Here is a 23,185-nt window from a genome sequence, read left to right as displayed (position 1 = left end):
TTTACAGAAAAAAATGACCATAATTTTTACATTTATACCGATAAGTTATTCTAAAAATAATAAAGTACCTACATACATACATATATATATATTGTAATATAACAATGAAATAATTACTTTTTTGTGAGAAAGCTTATTATAAAATAGAAGAAAGGGAAAAATTATAAAAAAACAAATTAATAGCCCTGATAATATTATCTGATTGCGTAGCAATTTCTATGTTTATTGTCGCGTACCTACCTCGTCCTAGCATTTGTTTAAAACAACATTTATTCTAATTAGCTTTTCTTGCTCGTTATTCTAATGCTGAATCTGCATTTCCAATGAGCTGTACAATAAAATAAAATGACTATTCAAAAGTTTTTATTGATTATTCCTTCATCTATTTCTTAAAAATTAAATTACGACGGCCTGAGCCAAGGTTTGAACCCCTAGTAGTGTCCTCGCACTAAAGTCGTGTCCTTCGGGCAGGAGTTGTTGGTCTTCAGCCGCTCATAAATCATTTCGCGGGTTTGGAGTGCCATCTGCTCTCGCCCTCTATAGGGTCCGGTGAAGCTGTAAGGGCTAGCTACGACCAACAACAGAAGCTAGCTACGAAGAACAGAGTGCGTAGCGATTTCTATGTTGATTATTGCATGCCTCTTACTTGTTATTCTGTAATTATTTATATAAAAAAAAACGTCAATTCAAAAGAGCAACACACAAGTTTCTTGATCATTCTTCTTGTGATGAATCTGCATTCCGAATGAGTGAGCTTTCCGTCAAGTGGTGTGCCAGCTTCTTAAAAAAACAGTTTCAAAATCAAATCAATTAGGTTAGGTTATCTGAACAGATATATCTTTTTGGTTGTATGTACACAAGACCTAAGTTGAATTGAAATAAGAGTTTATGGTAATCAGTAGTTGTGACATACACTCATACAGTTAGACACAAGCGTGTAACACTGACAATGACAGTGGCTAAACCGGTGTTACGAGAACGGCAACAAACGGACCGACCGACCATTGTTTGCAAGCTATGCTGTGTTTGTTTAGTCGAGTACACTCCACTCGCTCAAGTGCACTTGCACTTAAAAACTTGCTTGTGAGCAAACACCAATAAAGCAGAATAGTTTCGCTGAGTTAAAATCTTACTAATATTATAAACGCGAAAGTTTGTAAGTATGGATGGATATTTGTTACTCGTTTACGCAAAAATTACTAAACTATTTTTTATAAAACTTTACAGTAATATAGCTTATACATTACAATAACACAGGCTATAATTTAAAAAAGATAATATTTGAATTGGGCGATATATAATTATAAATGTCAAGTAAGTGTGAAGCAGACGAAGTTGCGCGGCTCAGCTAGTACACAATAGAGAAATAAATTTAATCTGAGCCTAAAATATAATGAGCGTCATAATAAGTAGAAGCAATAACTGTAGACAAATTTATTGCTTGTTTTATAGTTTGTAAGCGAAGCGATACTACATTCGTAAATGAAGATCTTTGATGAGATGATCAAGTCTTGATTGGGGCATTTGATTAAGATTATTTATATGTATCGGTAATAAACGTTGCTTTTTAGAAATTATGAGTTGTTAGTCATTATAGTGTGGTGGTATGAAAGTTTCTTTGTTTCATTTAAAAGATGTCTAAAGTTCATGATAATATAGTCTAGTGGTTTAGTATATCGCCTTATTTCCGATGGTCGCGGTTGAAATATATATATACTTCTATAAGTGATTCACAAATGTCGTAGGTTATGTTGCTCCGCTTTCAATAAATGTGTATATTTATATATAATATGTACGTGTATGTAATTAGTATATTTATTGTATTAAAAAGTAGGTCAATTCTATTAATGTATGTATGTATTTATGTGTATTTTGTTATTATAATTCTTTTTGCCGCATTCATGTATCTCTGCACATCCCAAAGGTGGACTGGGAGATAATGCTATAGCATTAAGTCCACCTTTTGTACAAATTTTAGAGGTCAAGAAAGCAAATAAATAGATAAATGTATATATTCAGTACATATTTTACATTGGTTTCGATTTCCGCACGATGCAAACTATTGTATCCATGTTTAATATGTTTGCATGATCTGGGTATTTTCTAAATATAATATGTATGTCTTTACAAAAAATATGTATTTTATCAGTTATTTAGTACCTTAGTACAAGCTTTGCTAATATTAATACTAGATGGCACAGTATAAATTGTCTTGCGTTAATATTATTAAGTTAGTGTTGAGTTACATTATAACTCAAATCACACAGCGTCATCCAGTCCAAAAAGTCTCTGCTTGACTATTATAGGTATCAAGCAAGTGATAGAAATATTTAAGTACTTATTTTCTACTTGTATTGACTTCGATTTATTTGACTCATGTTCATGAGTCAAATGTCAGCCTGTTTTCGAATTCGGTTTTTATCTTTCTAGAAGTCTTTTACTAGGAAAATATTGTTAAATTCTTTTGTCTGGCGGAAATTATGGAAATTTTAGTCTTCACTTGGTTGTTATAATTTTAGTGGTGCTACTGAAGGAGGCATGGTAGTATTCATTCATAATATAAATTTAATATCACTGCAGACTGTCCCGTGTTCTGTTACACAATGTAATGTAATGTATATTATATTACAAGATGTTTTAGATACTGCCACTCTTGTTTGATTTATTAACATTTCTGTTAAACATACACATCGGAGAGATGAACCCCTGTCGCCCACTTGTTTTGACTTGGAAATACTTTCTGAAACTGTGTGAATGCTTTTGATTATATTTTTACTTTTAATTGTATAATAGGAATACATTTAAATATACATGACGGTTACTACTAGCGGTTAAGCACACCACTTTACTTGTGGTGGTCGCGGGTACAATTCCTCGCACGGTGCAAACATTTGTATTCATGAGTATGATTGTTTGTATCGGTCTGTGTGTTTTTTTAATGAACATAAACAATTATAGGACAGTGATAAAATTTATGCTACCTGATAAGCTGAACACTAGTCACGCATATCGTATTTGCCCATAATAGACGTAGTTGCGTGTGGTCCATTTGAAAGGAACTCCAGCACTAAATTACGGCCTACACTAGCTTTTCTAAATGTGGCGAATAATTCGTGATCTACTTATCACTTTTATCTCGACGGCTTTCTACCACGAACGTGCTACGTGTACACACTAGGGCTGTGTTTGTTTAGGAATTGAGTAACTGATAATAATAATAGCCGACAAATCTTGTTTTGCCGAGTATTAAAAATACAAATAAAAATAAATTAAAAATTTTGTAAAAAAAATCTACCTACATAATTTCCGTGAGAGAAAGAGGTCCGTGTATAGGTTAGGTTCCTATCTATTTCTGTACCAATGTTTTATTTGTTATGGATGATAATGGAATGGTGCACCCGCGCTAACGGTTTACGCTGGCGGGATACCAGTGGAGGATGATGAGTATCAGGTCAGGTCAGTTAGTTAGTTATAAATTCATGGTGAATTTATCACGATGGTTTTGAGGGGGAACCTTGTGCACCTGACTAGGTACATAGCTAGTAATGGATGGGGTTATATCACGGTGATAGATGGGTTTACACTATTAACAATCCCCTTTTCTTCTCTCTGTATCAGTATTCATCATAATCGATGCAGCGGCTACGGTGATTCATAATATATAAGTTAATTAATAGATCTAAAATAATAATAATAACATATATATATATATCATTCTGTGCAAAAATACAGATTTGTGGAGAACTGGTGCCTGTACTAGGTATCCGAAGAACCTGTATCACGGGTCACCAGATCCCCCCACTAGATCTTACATACTAAAATTTGTATGTAGGTACATTAGAAGAAGGATACGGCTACTATATTTAATGATACAGAGAATATTATGTAAAGAAATAACAATAAAAATTAGTGGTACGTTAATAATGCAAAAGTATCCAACAGAGAAATAAACACTGTATGCTTTAAAATATCTTTAGTTTCTTATTATAGACTTAAGATTAGTAGACAGCCCTACTAGTGAGTAGTACATATACAAGCACTACCTACATCCGAGATATCTAATTTGCCCACTAAAACACATTGGACATTAGCTCTAAATTTAGCGAATGTGGAACGGATGGAGATCCACTTTGTCCTAACTGGTTTATGACGTTGGTTTAATATTTATGCTATTGTACAGGAATACGATAATTTACAAATGCTAAGTATTTCCTACTATACAGCGACTAGTTGTTACCAGGCTTTTTTCAAATATTCTAGTGCTGTTGGCCGCAGCTGGCCTTTATATGTTAACCGAACGATAGGGCGAGTGAAGATAGTACTCCAAACCTGCGGAAGAACTTATTGAGCGACCAAGGTAAACTCCTGCCTTTCGACAGGCAGGGGTAAGTAGTACCTCGGTGTAAAGTTATATTTTTTTTCAAATTATAACGAGTTTATCCGAGTTATGCGAGTGGCGACTCGATTCTCGAAACTATTCGATCGATTATGGCTCTCGATACCTAACGGATCGATGGATCCGTGTCAATCTGTAAATGTATCAGACGGAATTGAATTGTTTCTTGTGTTGATATTATTAAACGGTATGTGACGCAATCTTTACTTAACTCGGTGGTCTAGCGGTTTGGCATACTTTGGCTTTACTTCTGATGGTCGCGGGTTCGATTCCTCACAAACATTACTATTCATGATTTGATTGTTTGTTTTCTATGTACACGACGTGTATATTTACAAAACATACATTTAAGTATTCTATGAATTGTCCAGTACTTACAATACAAACTCTGTTTACTGTTAGTCTGTGTCTTGACTGGATGGTGCTGTGTGCATTGTCCAGGTTTATTATTATTATTATTTGATGTGAAAGGGAAAGAAATTGTTATTGTAGAATAAAATGTTAGTATTGTGTATATTTTTAACCGCCGACACAAAAAGAGTCTACTCTCTAATTGAGATTAAAAGTTGGACGTGTCAATGGATGTATACTATATCTATTTTCTAGTCTAAGTAAATCAATATTTATTCGTCCTCCTCAACCTCTATTATGTGAGTTATATTTTTTTGTCACTATTCCTGCCGTTCCAAACTAATTACCTAATTATTTTATTATTTTCATTAATTATTTAGAAAGCGTTCTGGTAGCGAGTTAGTACTATGATTGTGATAAATATAGTGAACTAGTATATTACTTACATATACATTCTTTTAAATGGTTACTCAACCAGTGCAAATTAATCTTGGTGTTACACATTTTTTTGAAATGTTATTGCTATTTACACTAGAATTGTGGTTTCTTCTTCTCCTTTCTTCTATAGCAATAAGCCGTTATTTCTACGATCATTTACTCCAACGTCATGTATTAGAGGCTCGCACTGAAGACAGAAAGTATTTGCAAAATTCCAAGTAATTTTAGTCTTTCTGGTTTCCGTGTTTACTATTATAAAGTGGGTCGAGATAAATTGTCCATTGTAAGTTCACGTGCTAAGTGATTCTTGTGGTTTAACAGTAAATATTCCAGGTGGGAATGGTGACTGTACCATATGTTACTAGTTGCTACTGTATATTGCACTTTAGAAAACACGAGGATCAGGCCAAAACCAATTCTTTCCACATCTTTTATTTGTATGGCTTCCACAAAATGAGGTAGGCGATTTTGCCATCGTCCTTAGGGAGACGCTGTGGTGTCGTTTACAGTTTTCTTGACTATGTTTATATCTTATTTACGCTATAATCTCAAAAAACTACTGAATGTTATCCCGTTTTAATCCAGCAACAGAGTAGTTTCTCAGAATGGTTTAGATATTTAATTCGTTTAGGTTCTGTGTAAATTAATTGAAATACTCATGCAAAGTCGGGACTGGTCGTTAGGATTCTATAATTTAAGGTATTGTAAATAATTTTATATTTGGTATAAAGAGTGACTTCTAATGCAACTGCTTAGAATCCAGATTGCAATAAATTCATTTCAGTTCAAAACCTGCAACGATATATACAGGCGGATGTATTCTAAAACTGAGTCCAGTTACAGTTACAAGTAGTACTTGTATATGGAGTCGGTTGTAAAATATTATAATTATAAGGTTATGTTTATCGTTTGTTTCAGGGCTATCTCCACGTGTGGCGGCGGGGGTCCACATTTTCAGAAGACAAGTTAACCGAGCTTTTCAATAACATAGAAGATATATATGAATTTAATCGGTAAGTCAAATCATTATGATATTATTCCTTATCGCATCTATTTGGGGTCGCGGTACAATGTTATTTTCTTCCATTGATTCCTTCATGGTCGATCACCAGTGTAAGGTGATATGATAAGCATGAAGTCAGGTCAGTTAGCGCATAGTGACGAATTCACTAGGTATTTACCATGATGGTTATCATCAGGGTGATCCGCGTGGAAGTTACATGACAAACATTGTTAGCATCTGCAATATTTTCCATTACTAACAATCTCTTCGCCCGGGGGAAGGGGATTATTTGTAATGTGGACTAATAACCTCATTGCTAGCGTTGTGCCATATCAGATTGACCTCCAAGTGGGTTTTCCTGGAAAACATCGTGTTAATTCAAGGTAAATTTACGATAATGGGCTAACTGACCTGACCTTTTGCTCATATTATCATCCTCCACTGATGCCTCGCCAGTGTAAACCGTCAGCGCAATCGGATGCACCATTCCATTATCATCCATAAGAAAAAAAGAAAAAATCTACTCGCCCACATATAATTGACACCTAACAATGATATTTATTTAAAAAAAAATCTCTATAGAAATTGCACTCATGCGAAGCCGGATCGGATTGGTAGTAAAGAATATAACCACACTTTGCTTTTTAGGATTCAACCTACAGTAAAAATGTCCGTCATCCACCCGAAATGCTAGTAACAGAGGGTGTTAAAATAATAGCTAGGGGCTGTCAAACTGAGAGGGTGGACTTATAAAAGATGGCATCTATACCTATAAATGTGTTACATATAGTTAACTATTGTATTGTATAAGTAGTTCCACTTATTTTGAAATCCTGTGGGGTCCGATCTCTGTTCACATGGAGATTCTTATAGGTATTGAATTACTTACGAGAAGCTAGCGATGTGGTAGGTAAAAACGCATAAAAATAAAAGGTTTAAATTTCAAATTATTATAGATATGACTTTGTAATTTTACTCACTTTCAACAGAACTGAATATACTTCTTGTTTAGATAGTACTAGCTGTACCTGTGACTTAGTCTGTTTTTTTAGATAAAATAATAGAAATTTATCTTCTCTATCCACTGATACCTATCTATGTATTTATATGAATTGTCTATCTATTATCCATAACCCAAACTCTGCTTACCTTGGGACTGGATAGCGCTGTGTGAATTGTCCTGAGATATTATTATTATTATTACTCTTACAAAGTCAGATTCTTGGCGGCTGAAAGAGGTGTCCACGCAGACGACTTTGTACAAATCTACCTTTTTTATATAATTTAAGTAATAAACAAGGATAGCCTACATGATGGTATCTGTAACTGTAGTATATGTTTGAAAGAGAAGGAAGCATTACGTCGTCTCTAGCGCACACTGCTGGCGTCATATGTCCATTAAGTTTGAACGGTGAGTGAGAACACTGGTGTGTCTGAGAGCAGACAATTAAGAAGACAATTAGTAAACTTACCTTATATAGATACATAAATATTATTAAGTATATCACGTTACAATGTGACGGTCTTGATACCACTCATGCGTTACCAGTCCAGAGAAATAAGATGTCCTATCTCTAATCCTGTACTTTCTCTGGCTGACACTCTACAATCAAAACACAGCTTACAAAGCAATTTGACGGCAGAAATAGGTAAGATTCCTACAAGTGTATATCTATCGATGGAGCTAAAGCAAATCGTGAAATGCTAGTAAACTGTCATTATTACATTTCTGTTACAATCCTTGAATCCTTATCCTGTAATTATTTACTGGCTAATGTATATTCTGCAATCAAAACAACTTACAAATCTGCTCTCTCGGCTGAAATAAATGAGACTCTTTCCTCAGTGTGCTCTATTGATGGAGCTGAAGTAAATTATTAAATGTAAAGTATACTGTCACTATCACATCTCTGGTAACAGTAAATTAAGCAAGAAACTAATGAAGTGGTTGTTATCATTGCAAAACACATAATACTTTGGAGAGATGCTGATTAACCAATTGGCGAATGTTACGCGATTGGCCTGGATTCTTGTTGATGACGCAATGGTATATTAAAATGACAATTTGAGGATAAAATATTTTATATGTTTTGATCAGTTGCCGTTTCAGTTATAATATTAATTGATTCATTTCTTTTAATGAAAAGCTGCTAATTTTAAATCACAAACAGACACTTAAACTTTATTTAATTACTAGCTACTCGCCCTGACTTCGTACATGTATTATATATAATATATATATAAATTTCCTCTTGAATCACTTTATTTAAAAAAACTCTATTCAAAATTCGTTGCGTAGTTTTAAAGATTGAAGCATACATAGCGTCCCTATGCGCTAACAGACAGCGACACCGACTTTGTTTTATTCTATGTAATGATAATGATATAGATGTAACTGATCGCTGTTTGTGTATAGAAAATATAGAGATACTTTACATTATTACGTTATTATGCCGTACGGGCATTTAAGGGCTAAATAGCATCGCTTTTATGTTTCCTCGAAACAGTCGTTAGGTGTAGAGGATTTATTAAAATCATTTTTGTACTGGTGGATGATAGAGATAGTGTTTAATATAAAGATGCGAGTTGTATATATGTTTTGTAGTCTACCCTTCTTAGCTAGCAAATATAGTCTTCAAATATGGTCATTGTTACACTAGAACATCTTAAAAGGCGTTGTATAGTTGTTTAGTACATCTCGTTATAGTTATATAATCGAATTTATACGACATATTTCTAACTGACTCTTCGTTAATGGAAACACCGTTAACATACCGAATAAATCAAGATAGCAAAATAGGTTCACTCCTCGCTACGTTGGATTAACATATGGTAGAATCAGCGTGATGTGTACGCGGCAGTAGGCTGTGTTTTTAATCGTCATGATGACGCAATTACGCGCCGTCTGTATAGAGCTAGTATGATGTTAATATTCGACATTTCACTTCGTGGCTCGTTGGTCTAGGGGTATGATTCTCGCTTTGGGTGCGAGAGGTCCCGGGTTCAAATCCCGGACGAGCCCAACTTTTGTACTATCTTTGTTTAGTTTATTTATTCAGCTTTGTTACAATAATGAAAAGGAGTTTCTTTAATTTGAGTGTATATTTTATTTATATACGTAACATAGAACAGTTTTTATGAAGTGGAACAACTTTACTAATTTTGAGTCAATTTAGTAGTGAGGAATTTATTTTAGGCATATTTTTTTCATTAACATTTCATTAAACAATTTATTAATGTTTATTATTTTTCATTATTATAATTGATTTTCAATTTTTTTTTTATAAAACTTATTTTGTAAAATTTATTTTGTAATAACTACGAGTAAAGGGTACTAAAATAAATAAATATTTTATGTGTATTTTATTTTATTTTAGTTGATCAAAATATTTATGAATGTTGTTATATTTGTACCTACTTCCTTTTATTATTTTTATTTTATGTTATTTACTTAAACGCACCGCCCAGTAATCTCTGTTTGCCCTATGGGAGAAAATACCTTATGGTGTTAAGTCCGCCATACGCACCTTTATTTTTATTTGTTTACGCTTTTTTGTTTTTGCATTAAAGTTTTAATAAATAAATAAATTATCTTGCGTTGTTGCTACTATGATGTTTATTATTTATTCTAATTAAGGAAGCTCATATATAAGCAGTAGGTACTGTATTTTATAACCCATAAACAACAAAAATGAAACCCATAACATTTCGAAACAATGGTAATGAAAAAACCGACGTAACAATTTAAGTTCTCTTTTGAGTGGTCACGTATTTCTGACATTACTTGAACTCGTAGACGATCGTAAACTCGCTAAAAATATATGTTTTACTTATTTTAGTCGTTAACTTATATTCTGTCTGGACGGCTGAAGTGTTCGAGAGTAAATTTTATTGGTTTTTCGAGAACAAACATTATTTATGAAAATACCGACTGCAATCGCATTCTTAGGGATTCAAAACTTCTAGTCATATCTTGATCATATTTATACAGGATCACACAGAACTCTTTCAAATAAAAAAAGAATAACTAAAATCAGTTAACTTAGAAAAAAGTTTTGAGGTAACACACAAAAATAAATAAAAAATTCATTGGGAAGTTCTTTGTTGTTTGACAAAATAATCTGTTCGCGTTTTCAATATTTTTCGTTTTGTTATATGAAAATAAATTATTTATTTATTAAATTCCAGTAACCCGTCCCGGCTTCGCACGGATCATTACAGATCTTTAAATTTTCATCGAAAAAATTAAAATTCAACTATATTATAGCATGTATTATACATATAAATCTTCCTCTTAAATCACTCTATCTATTTACAAAAACTGCATGAAAATCTGTCGCATAATTTAAAAGATATAAGCAGACAGACAGCGGCGGCGAATTTGTTATATAGTATGTAAAATTATGTGTATATAATGATCACTTAAAATTTAGATAGACAAGAATTTTATTTGTATTTTCAGTACAAACATAATGGTTCTTTTACAAGCAGTATACATTATAATAGATTTACAATAATATTCAATTAAGAGAAAAAAAATAATAATGTAAATAACAACTTTTTCTTGCGTACAGATAAACAAAGAACAATAAAGTACAATGAAAATGTTTTACAAAAGGCGCCTGGTATTGACATTTTATTGTTATTTTTGTTTTATTATTTCCAGATCTCTCTGTAAAGAGCTGAACAGCTGTCAACTAGATGCCACGTGCATCGCTCGCTGCTTCGTCAACAATACCACTGGATTCTCCGTGTACGCCTCGTACTGTACTGGATATCCTATGACGATGAAGAGGCTAGCAGCTCTTGCATCGGAGCCTGACAGTGCAAGAGAGTTTAGAGAGAGACAGATAGCGTTGTGTCATCCTCTACCACTCGCGTCGTACTTACTAAAGCCTGTCCAGAGGATATTGAAGTACCATTTACTGCTGCAGGTTTGTTTTGTGATATTATTGTAAATTGTTTCGAAGAATAAAATGCAGATTAACTGTATAATGTACTATGTATAAACCATTAGTTCCTAAGATTTCTAATGTGGTTTTTTATACAACTGCAAGGGTGATTTATCGGTCCATTTGATGGTAAATCATCAAGCGAGGTTCATGGTACCACTCATTCGCAGCCATTTCTCAAAACTAAGATGTCATGCCTCTTATCCTATAATGTTACTGCCTTTTCTCACCCTGCAACCAATATACAGCTTATTAGGTGAGTGCAGACGGCACTCCAAATCTAAGAAAGCAATTATGGACCAGCTGAAGGCAAATCGTATCCGTTAGGCAGGAGTTCGTCTTTAGCCAGTCCATAAGTCCTTTCGCTGGTTTGGAGTGCCATTTGCATTCGCGCCCTATTGTCCAGTGAAACTGTTAAGGCCAGCTGTTAAATTTCAAAGGGACTGTTTGAGCTGATGGTTGGTACTAGCAGTAATACTTAGTAGTACTAGTCATTCAGGTGTTTGGAAGTCATTATCTCATGTCACTGAGCTGATGATGGTAGCGGTAACGCCCTTTAATAACTAGTTAAGAGATACTGAGTCTTGTCAACAGAAGTCGTCCAATATTTAGTCGGGTGATTAGAAACTAATTAGACGTTTAACGGTTCCTACCGGTTTGGAACGGCACCGTAATCGTTCGTGTTGTGAACACACTAATATTGTTAAGATCGAAGTAACTTTTTTATATATACTAGCACCCGCTCCGGTATCGCACGGGTGCATTACAAATCTTTGAATTTCTTGAATTTTATGTACTAATAGATATTCTACCTGTTACTGAAAATCGCATTAAAATCAGTAATAAGAAATGAAAATAAGATAGATGCTTGTAGAGACGTTTATTATAGTAGAGCGCAGTGTTATGAAACAAATTGTATGTATAAAACACTCATATTTTAAATATGGATAAAAGAATATATAAAACTGCCTTTCATTCTCATTGTAGGTCTAGGCGGTATCTTGTTTTATACTATGCAAAGAAGATTAGATCACCAGGTGAATTTTGTATTAACTGCATTGTAATTTTATTTGTCTAGAATTTGTTATTAGAGAAGAATTTATATAACATTACAAAGAGAAAAAATCAGTATCATCGACCTATTTTCAACGTTCCATTTACAAAAAAAATTATATCATTTTTAAGAAATATCAAATGACTGTCTGCTATCAAAAACAGAATTAATTTAAATTTAATATTTTCCTTCAGCCGTAACCGACAGCTTATTTCAAAGTAAACGCAACTTACAAAGCAAGCTGCTTGGTGGCTAAAAAATTGAGACTGAGCCGTAACCTTAGACTTTGTAAAAAGATACTTACATGGTGACTTTTTAGAAAGTATTACCTAGGCCAGAATTTTATGGATTTATGGTGAAGACGGACTGGACTTGAAATTAAAATATAAACTGGTTGATTCCAGAATCTGGTGAAACAGTGTACGACCCGGGAGACGGAGTACGCGCTGCTGAAGATGACGGGAATAGCTCAGCACATTGATGATATGAAGCGGCGGCATGAACACGCCGTGCGTGTGCAGGTAAGCAATTTTTTCTCCCAACAGCATTGCATAATTTATGTTGTAAGGCGATGGTTATAACCTCACCACTCACCACAACCACCAATACATGTTACTTAAGGTTAATATGTGAGGTGTCGCTATTCAATTGATTGTTTATTGTAGTATATATAATAGGTGGTTAGTATATGTATCTACATGTGTAATAATTGAACTACATTAGTAAGTTCATTTAATTACATTAGTAAGTTTATTTGATAGTGTGCTACATGGCTTATTAGTATCGCGTACACTCTGAATTCGTGAAATTTCTAGGAATCATGTTGGATAATCACTGTACGTGGAAACCACACATAAAAAATCTAAACAGTAAAATTAATAGTTTTTCCTATGTCTTATGGCGTCTTGTAAATATAGCTGATGAAAGAACCGCTTTATTGGCGTATCATGGATATGTTGCTTCCAATCTTAGATACGGCATTTTAGTATGGGGAAATTCAACAGAACTGGAAAGAGCATTTATAGCACAGAAGCAATGTATTCGTGCTATAAACAAACTCACACCCAGAACTAGCTGTGTACCGTATTTTAAAAAGCTGAAACTGCTAACCCTACCTTGCTTATATATTTATGAAACATGTAACTTTGTGAAAACACATACTTATTTATTTGAAAAGTATTGTAATAATGTTGACAATTATCGTGGAAGATATCCAAATAAGCTAATATTGCCTATAATGTTAACAGACCTATATAAAAGAAGTTGTTATCCAATGGCTATCCGGATATACAACAAATTACCGACCCCTTTAAAGGAATTGCCATCGACACAATTTAAAATACAATTATTTAATTTATTAGTTGACAAATGTTATTACACAGTTAATGATTATATAAACGATGTTAACTAATTATTAGAAAACATAATATATTGACAATTCGAACTTGACATAACTTTAACATTCCTAATAAATATATAACAGTTTTATAAAAATTATTTTATTACTTTCATAATAATAATAAATGTATAAGATGTAATTTAATTGAATTGTGTAAAGAATAATAATAGATTAATTCAAATATGTATTTGCATGTCTGTAAAGACTAAAAGTGAGAGCTATATAACATAAATAACCATACCATCTATTATGTACTACTTTTATAACAAATAAATTTCATTTCATTTCATTTCATTTCATTTCTCTACGCGGAGTCGTAACGTGGACTGGAGTTAAGTCTAAGTTGTATAGATATGTAAGATTTATGTGAGTGAAAGATACATATAACATATAAGATTAACATATAATGTTGTTTAATTTCAGGAGATTCAGTCGCTGCTGTACGGCTGGAGCGGCCCGGACTTGACTACTTATGGAGAGCTGTGTGCCGAAGGGACATTCAGGTATACAAGTTGTCTGATATCACTTTAAACCAACTTCAGAAAAGGAAGACATTTACGATATTATTATTTTTATGTTACGGCAGAAAAATTTTCCTTTTATCAAAACTGATAGTTTTCATTATTTTTTATTTTAAATTTGGAGAATCTGATTGTGGTTCTCAATCAATTTAATCGAAATGCGACCAATAGATTTTCAGTTCATAATGTGATTGAAATTGATTTTATTCCGGGTATTACATTTCTACTTCATATACAGTCCGGTAACTTGTTCGCGGAACAGTCAACACTAGGCTTCTAATCTATATCTAAGATGGTCTGAGCTTTATTGTTGCGGAATTAAAAAATAATACTAATCAATTCCGTAAAGAAACGGAATACTGAAAACATATAACACAAAATATATTTGAGACTGTCTCCTTTTACTTTATACCTATTCTATTTTAAATGTTGGTATTCAAAGAATAATTAGGTGTGTTGTTATACTATAACAGAGTATTCGGCGCGAAGGCCATGCGTCACGTCTTCCTCTTCGACAAGATGCTCCTTATCACCAAGAACAGAGAAGACGGCATCCTAGCGTACAAAACGCATATAATGGTAATATAGTTCAATATTTTCACTTTCTACTAATTGAATATACTCTATTTATTTATTTATATTATTGCACCAAATATAGAACAATAAATTAAAAGTATAAATATACATTAATTGATACAAAAGGTCTTGTCGCTCAATAATCTTTTTTCACTTTTGGGTGGATAAAGAGAGTAAGGGTAAGAAAAGGATAGGTGTCAATAAAATCAATAAATCAATTTATTCTAAAAGGTCTACCATATTGAAAGTAGTAACAGCTATCTATATAGATGATAGACGCTGATCACCAATTACAGTCTCTCATTCTAATAATAATAATTGTATTTCAGTGTAACAACATGATGCTCGTAGAAGCTATAGCGGGTGCTCCACTCTCCTTCCACGTGATACCGTGGGATGCACCGCGTGCTCAGGTCACATTACAGGCGAGGTCCGCCCGCCACAAGCGCGAATGGACGCTACTCATCAAGCGGGTGAGCATTCTTCCCTTTCTTTAAAGACTACATTTAATTCTGCTAATTTGACCCAAATTAAGCGCTTCAGTGCTGTAATGCCAAACAGTATAAACAATGAAACGTTGAGAAAAGAAGCAGACTATATTTACTTGTGATAACTTATTATGAGAATTAAGCGCTTTAATGCTGTAAAGCCGAACAGTAAACAATGAAACATCGAGAAAAGAAGCTTCATGTACTGAATCTGAAATGGAAACAAGCTGATGATAGCTCAACTGATTGGTGAACTCATAATATACCAGTACTAAGGGAAGGAATATATGAAATGAAAACTTATGATAGACTTACCAATATGTCGCAGGAAATAATTAGTTAAGATCCACCAATTATAAAAACATACTCGCACCCTTTAGGCAAATGTTAATGAGTAATTTCCGATGACTATAAGCAACAAATTAATCGCAGTTAACAAAAGAAGAACTGTAAGAAGTTAGCGTAATTATATATTAAAGTTAAGTAAAATATCAGTTTGTCCGTCAAAATAAATTCTTCTCTCGACATTTTCCTAAAGCGTTATGATGAATGAATACCTACATGTTTATAATTTAAAATATTGAATTCCAGGTAATACTGGAGAACTACAATGCTGTGATACCATCGCACGCAAGGCAGTTGGTAATGGAGCTTGGTCAAAACAAAACAGATGGTAAGTACAATATTTATTCATAATGACTAATATTAAATGCCAATGATTTGATAATATTAACGTGATTGATTGATTGACGTTAATAGACCCTTAATAGATTTTTTTGTAACGCTTACAATGTAAAATAAGCAAAGTAATGCCGAATGCTTGCTAAGTGCAAAAAGCAAGACTCAGTTATGAGAATATTATAGTATATTTGATTTATCTTAATACATATAAGCTACAAATAAGTTGTTAATAATTAACACCTATAATGTTTCAAATTACAGATGATATGATAGCTGAAAAATCACATGGTCTCATCACACAAGCATCGATGAGAAAACAGCTGTCTGCGCCGGAGTATCTTGAGAAAAGGAAATTGGAAAGGGATAGACGAAGAACAGTAGTTTTAGGAAACGGGTTACGAGTTCCATCTAAGAAAGCTAATCGAAAATATACTATACCGAATTCTAGGTCTGAAACTAGACGTAATTGTGATTGTGCTCAGTTTTCAGCTGAAAAGGGCACAGATTATACTTGTGAGAACTGTTATGTAGATCTCTGTTCAGACTGTGACGGAGAAGTATCTAAAGATAAAATTAATAATGATAAATGTTGCTGCAGAAATAATGGTATATTTGCAGAAAAGTGTCCTGAATGTGATAGGGCACTTCATTACATTGACTCTGGTAGCGTTGAACAGCTTGAAAGAAAACAATCTGGATGCAAATGCTCTGATTTCAAATCATCGCAGGAAAGTTTTGGTAAAGAGTTTCCTGGTTCATTAACAAAGACTAGAGGATATCATTCGTCAGATAATATTGTTGGCTACACGGATAGTTCCAAAAGTAAAGAAGATTTAAGTGATACTAATAACTCTATGGTAAATGTCAGAAATATTACGAAAACATGTTTGAAATGCGCTAAGATAAAAGAAAATATTGTCGTAACAGATTCTATAAGTACAATGCATTCTAGAAGGTCTAGATGTAGTGAAAATAGTAAACATAAACCAGATATAACAAGATCTAAATCAAAAGATGATCCTCAAAGGTCAAAGTTATCTAAAATAAGCAATTGGAGAAGGAAATCTGAACCAGGACTACCCCAGAACTCTTGTATTGCGACAAAAAGATCTCAATTTAGTGATAGTGAAAAAAATGATGAACGAGGTTGTGAAAAAATAGAATTTGAGTGTAGAAATTGTGGCTCTAATAAAATAAGCAGAAAAACAAAATACGGATTGCCCAGTTCTGATCCAGAAGTGGACATTATAAAGAGAGATCATAAAACGAATATAGAAATAAGAATGTACAACACAAAAAATATACCAAAGAAAATCTCGAAGCTAAAGAAAAATAGAGCAAAGCGTCTGGGTTCTGACACTACTGCAAAATTTTATGCTGATTTCTCTACAGATGTATCAACTGAAAATATTTTACATATATCAGAATCCAATGATAGTCTTAACATCGATAAAATTAAAGCTACATCACAAAATACATGTACCACAGACACGATCAGTAAAGATGACGATATTGATGAAGAAACTTATAAAAAATTAATAGAAAAAACTGATTCCTTCAAGAAGAATGAACTAGAAAAAGTTAAGTACTTAAATAAACAAAAAGTTATCACCGAAGGTACAGAGACAGAAGAGAAATTGTGTGAGAGTAATCCTCCAGAAACTGAAGAAATTTGTGACGAAGAAAAACCTTTAGAACAAATAATATCACAATTATTAATGGAAAATAGGGAATTTCAGAAATTATTAAAAAAACAACAGAGAAATAGTGCACACAGAAGACACCAGAGGTTATTAAAATCGCATTCCAATCCCGAACAAGTAATTATACAAAGTACATGCGATTCTCTTAAATTGAAGCCAAAATATAATCGTCAGACCTCGGAAAATTTAGATTTAAATAAAAAAGATGAACAAGATGAGAGTATATGTGTGAGTGATACTCAAGTTGAAAGAAATAACATGTCTGATGAAGATGCAGATCATATATATGAAACTTTGAGGTGTGAAAGTAAAGAATTAGAAAATTTGCATACATTGAATAATAAGAGTAAAACGATTCAACATCATACACATGTATCTAGACCAAGGAGGTTACCATCGCCTCCAAACGTAGAACAAGTTTCCAAAATTGCTGGTCCAGAATCGGATTATGTGTATTTGACATTTAATCAACTTAATAAATCAAGAGATGAAGAATCCATATATGACATTCCAGTGTCGCCAGTTAAAATAGATAACTCTGTAAACTCGAGTTACTATGAGCTCATGGAAAATAAAGGACCACCTACAACTAATACGGATAATCTTTATGATAGTCTTCAGGAAGTTTGTAGACGACGAGAAACTCCAAATAAACAACTTGATGACTATTTACCGATGAGTGCAAGTCAACAGAGTCCGAATAATCCAGAAATTTGGGTTAGCCGACAAAAAGAACATTTTAATATTTCTAGAGATAGAAAATCTGGCTCATTACCGAGAAGTTTTCAAATAATCACAAACAATCAAGAGGATGAGAATAATATGAGTACATTTAAAGGAAAACCTAATAATAACAGTAAAACATATTTAAATAGAGACGGGAAAGTAATGAGCACAGATAGACCATTTACTATAGCGTCAGATAAAAGTGAAATTAGTTATGATGATGTTGAGAATTACATGAGCGAAGGAGATATACTTAAATTTAACAAAAATACAAAGCCTCACCATACGGAGCATGTACAAAATATAAGTCAATCAACTTTGGAATTGGAAGAAGAAATCGATAGATGCTATAAAAATAATTTTGAAGAAATTAATCTAGATAAGAACAAGAATGAAAATCTCTTGACAGTGTCACAACCTAATTTAAACATTTCAAATACATCTTCTTGTGAAATTTTACCTACTGATCATAGCAATGTTAATCCTACGGATATAGAAATAATACATCCGGAACATAAAATATACAAACCTAATAGTAACATATTATCACTTAAAAATGTTTTAAGTCGTTTTAAAAGTCGTAAAAGCATTGATGATGCAGAAAATGCAAATGATCATAATAATCCCGATAATACAAAATCTGATGTCAAAAGTCCATCGAATGAGAAAAAATCTGCACTTAATCCTAGAAACTATTCTAAAAACTTATTGCAAAGATTTAGAAACATTATTGGGGATGAACATCCAGATGATAATCAGAATAAATCTGAGTCATTGAAAGTTCAAATACCCGCCGAAGATTCACAAAATAATGTAGCAAAAAATGACATCAAAGTTGTAATAACTACAACAACAGATGGTAGTCCAACAGTTTCTATAGTTTCGGATGTATCTAACAACGATTTACTTAGTAAAAGTGTTTGTGAAGATTCTACTTTAACCGAAAGCCAACAAGAAAAAAATAATTTAGATATTTTATCGTATAGTTGCGAAAATATTCGACAAAAAAATGACAAAATACGGCCTGTATATGAGAAAAGTGTTAGCTTGATAAATAATGTTTCAAATGTCATCAATGGCCTTTCTACTCAATCTAAACCAAGTAATTCTTCAAATAAATTACCAATGTATATGCAAGGAAGTAAACACTTAGGCGCCAGAATAGCTCAGTCAGATTACCTTGATCCTACTACACTGACAAATGAAAAAACTGCTTTTAAAAATGTAAATGTTCTTATTAACAAAAATGCACTTAGACCAGATAGCTTATTCTCAAATTCATCATTTGTAACGTCATCTAGTGAAGGAGTTTATCAAGAACCTCAGATAAAAACATGTGTTAATGAGAATGATGACGAGAAAAACAAGCAAGAAAATTTTGGCGACAGTTTTTACGAAAAATCGTTTGAAAAAATTGAGCAAGTAACTGATGAAGATATGTTTAGAGATTCAGCTGTTTATTCTGATCAAGAAGAAGTAGAAGATATTAAAATAGTTCTAAGTCCTGATAGAATTGTAAATAAGACAAATACGAAAATAGAGAACATAAAACACACGTCATCATTTAAATCGACTATAACGACTACAAATCAAAAATCAAGTAGTTTGCATGCCCGAGTTTTGGTGAAATCAACTAAGACCCAAAATGTGGAAAGTTTTTCAATCAAAAAAGATCAAAATACGGAAAGACCTAAACCTAAAGTTGCACCACCCGTTCCAGTAAAACCTAAAATAGCTAATATCCAATCACCTAATAATGTGCCAAAAAGCTTGGTATTCAACAGAAATAATAGTTTATTAAACCCTGAAGAGACTTCGTCCACTTTTGACTCAGTTAATATAAAAACAAACACACAATATTCAAATTTCAAACAAACTATTGTTGAATCTGCAACAATCGTAAACAATAAATCAGATGTTAATATTCAGAATATACGAGTCGATAACAATTCTATGATTGAAAAAAAATCGAATGAAATTAAAGACGAAATGGAAACATTACAAGGTAGTATACAATTAAAAAGAATGGGTTTCGAGAGAGCCAGTCTAGATTCAGCAACACGAAAAATAAAAACAGCGAATGATATGAAAAGATCATCTATAGAACCTCAAAAAACAATGACGAAATCTGTTTTACAAAGACGCTTAGAAATTGAACAGATGACAAAGAGCCAAGTAGTAAAGCCTAGTTGTAGTATAAAGAAACCTACACCGCTAGCAAGACCTAAATCAATTAATACAAAAGTGGCAACGTATGAAAGAAGTTTCAGTGAAAATGTTATGCCAGAGACAAAACCTGTAACAAGTAATTCTGTAGAAAGAGAAAACATTCCTATAAATAGATGTTTAAGTGAAAATACAGAGACAAATACTGACAGTGATACAAAAAATAGTTGGGTTAAACAAGTGGTCCATAAATTCCAATGAGCTTAAGGTGATAGTACGTCCCTGCATTTAAATGATTCCGTCTGTTTTTGTACTCAATTTTTAAATCTCCATTTTAGTATTAATATAAAAATAAGGATGTTGTTAATCAATGTAAATAAGTTCATAAATTGTCAAATCTCTTGGAGCTTTGATATTTTGTGCCATATTATGTGCAAGATAGTAACATTAGATATTTTGGCTGTAAAATATACGTTACTTTGCACAAAATATAAGCCACACAGTAAGGAATACTGCTTATTTTGCTATATACTGCTATTTCTATTCAAAAGTGCCATTGCAATATATTTTATAAGCAAGTTTACAATCTTACTAATAAAAAATAATTGAACGACATCTATTAATTATGGTGTGTTAGTTAAAATTATATTTTATTAGTACGGTACTAAAGTATATTTTTGTGCAATGAAATCTATCGATTCAATTATTTATTTTTTACGATATAAGTTTTGTTATGTAGCTACTAACACCAAAAATAGGATGTTCTAGTATTAGTTTTTTACTAATACATTTACGTATTATGTTGCTGTTTATTTTTATTTTGTTGTTCAATTATAATAATAATATAGATTTATCACGGAAATTCGCAAATAATTTATTAATATTAGTATTATTCTAATTATTACGCAAATGATTTAATTTTTTTATTTTTCTTTTATTATTTTTGTGTGAAGGAAAGATCATATTAAAAACCGATTGTTAATGATCTCTCTATTTTTATATTAATGATGTACAACACAAAAAAATGAGCAATCTTAGTCTAACATGAATTTAACATCTAGTATTATTTAATAGGTTAAACTAACACACTTGTACCGTGGAAAATATGATGTTTATCAAATTTTTCAAATATTTTTATTAATTAATATGCTTAGTATTAAAATATTAATTGATTTGCTAACAATGAAATTTATATGTTCAACATCATATTTTCATTTAGTAAGTACATGAAGTACCTAAGTACTGCACTTAACTCGTGGAGACTGTTAGTAAAATAAGTTTCTTTCAATTTATGTTTTACTGTAACTTCGTTGCATTGTATTACTTTTATTGTAGTGTACTGGAATGTATGTAATTGCTGTTCAATATTATTAAAAATATATGCCCCAAAAATTATCAATTAACAAAATCGAACGAAGTGTTCAAATGCTGTTGTGAATGTTTTTTTGATTATGTAGTGATTTATTAAATATAATGTACCTATAAGTACTAATTACACCCGCCCTCAAATATTACGAGGTATTCTTAAATAATAATAAAAATGTTTTTTTATAAACTGCCTTTATATTTATAAACCTACTTAAATCACCCCATTGATCCAGGTTTATGTGATATGTCTGTTCGAATACATGCCGGTTTCGACTGGATTTTTTGTCCGTGTTACTTTGCCTAAACCGTGTATGATGTTTTTTTAATGGATAATAATGGAATGACCCTACTGCGTTAACGGTTTACGGAACACGAGGTCTGGTCAGAGAGCCCAACGTGACAAATTCGCCAGGAATCTATCTAATTGCTATGCAGCTACAATAAAATGCGTCTTTTATTACTGTCTACTTCTCACAACTTCTAAGGTAACTCTTCTGCGGTAAAACAAGAATAAATCATGCTATAATTTGTATAAAACAGTCTTAGCTATTTAGTTCGGGAACGCACAAGTGACTCCCTCAATTTTTGAGGCGTCCGATTATCGTAGCATTGGAACTGCGCCCATCAGCCATGTCTTCATATTTTATTTTGACAATCTTTTCTCAGTGAATATATGAATTTAATAAATAGACTTTTTTAATCTGTGGCACGGCATCAAGGACTGCATAAAACAGAATTTAGGACAACGTTCACTGTATCTGTGCGTTAGAAAATTTGTCCTCATTTTTTCAATTTATTGCTAAAAACGACCGTATTTCCGACTTTTATTTATTTGGTAGTCAATATTATTACTAAATAAAATTGATTTTAATGTACCTACAAGAATACCACATTTTCCTTGCAACCTATTCATAAGTAACGCTTGCAGAACTAATTTGGGTCGTTTTCCTTGCAGAGGAAAATCCGGAAGTCGATATTCTCGTCAACAGCATTCATAAATAAGGTCAAAAGTTGACGTTCCTTGTGACGTCACAACGGTGTTGTATATATGTTTTATTGTATTACTATTAGTAGCATTCAACTTTAATATTATTGACATGTGTAATAGTATCTATTATAGTAGCGATATAATCTTGTATCTTGTACGGCAAAGCACGCTGTGGTTACCTATAAATATGAGAACAGTTAGTGTTACTGGCTGGTAGACAAGCTGTCTACCATTCTTTTTATAAACTATATTTGATATCAATTTTTTATATGTCACTTTTGACTAACTAATTGTTTTGTTACTTCTCGCTGTGAGCCCTTTTGGGAAGACTACACATTTTTACTAGTATTTGATTTTTAATAAATTAAGTAGTTG

At 32.5% G+C, this 23,185-nt stretch overlaps 1 protein-coding gene and 1 non-coding gene across 2 annotated transcripts in view; both read left to right on the top strand.

Moving 5' to 3' along the window:
* LOC131841436 (uncharacterized) overlaps nucleotides 1-21,988 on the top strand; it is a 100,335-nt gene extending 78,347 nt beyond the window's left edge. The window contains exons 4-11 of the mRNA XM_059189752.1: nucleotides 6,104-6,198; nucleotides 10,855-11,122; nucleotides 12,599-12,715; nucleotides 14,017-14,096; nucleotides 14,588-14,693; nucleotides 15,020-15,163; nucleotides 15,770-15,851; nucleotides 16,121-21,988. Coding sequence (XP_059045735.1) covers nucleotides 6,104-6,198; nucleotides 10,855-11,122; nucleotides 12,599-12,715; nucleotides 14,017-14,096; nucleotides 14,588-14,693; nucleotides 15,020-15,163; nucleotides 15,770-15,851; nucleotides 16,121-20,715 — 5,487 coding nt within the window. The 3' untranslated portion in view covers nucleotides 20,716-21,988. The remainder of the gene's footprint in view (nucleotides 1-6,103; nucleotides 6,199-10,854; nucleotides 11,123-12,598; nucleotides 12,716-14,016; nucleotides 14,097-14,587; nucleotides 14,694-15,019; nucleotides 15,164-15,769; nucleotides 15,852-16,120) is intronic.
* On the top strand, nucleotides 9,139-9,210 carry Trnap-ugg (transfer RNA proline (anticodon UGG)). Its single transcript has one exon. It is a non-coding gene; the product is annotated as a tRNA-Pro (tRNA).
* Nucleotides 21,989-23,185: the final 1,197 nt, after the last annotated feature.

This window comes from Achroia grisella, unplaced genomic scaffold (assembly GCF_030625045.1).
Source record: "Achroia grisella isolate CSIRO2021 unplaced genomic scaffold, CSIRO_AGI_Agris_v1 utg170, whole genome shotgun sequence".
Classification (NCBI taxonomy): Eukaryota; Metazoa; Arthropoda; class Insecta; order Lepidoptera; family Pyralidae; genus Achroia; species Achroia grisella.
The sequence above is the reverse complement of the archived record's forward strand: the minus strand, read 5'-3'. Positions and strand labels throughout refer to the sequence as shown.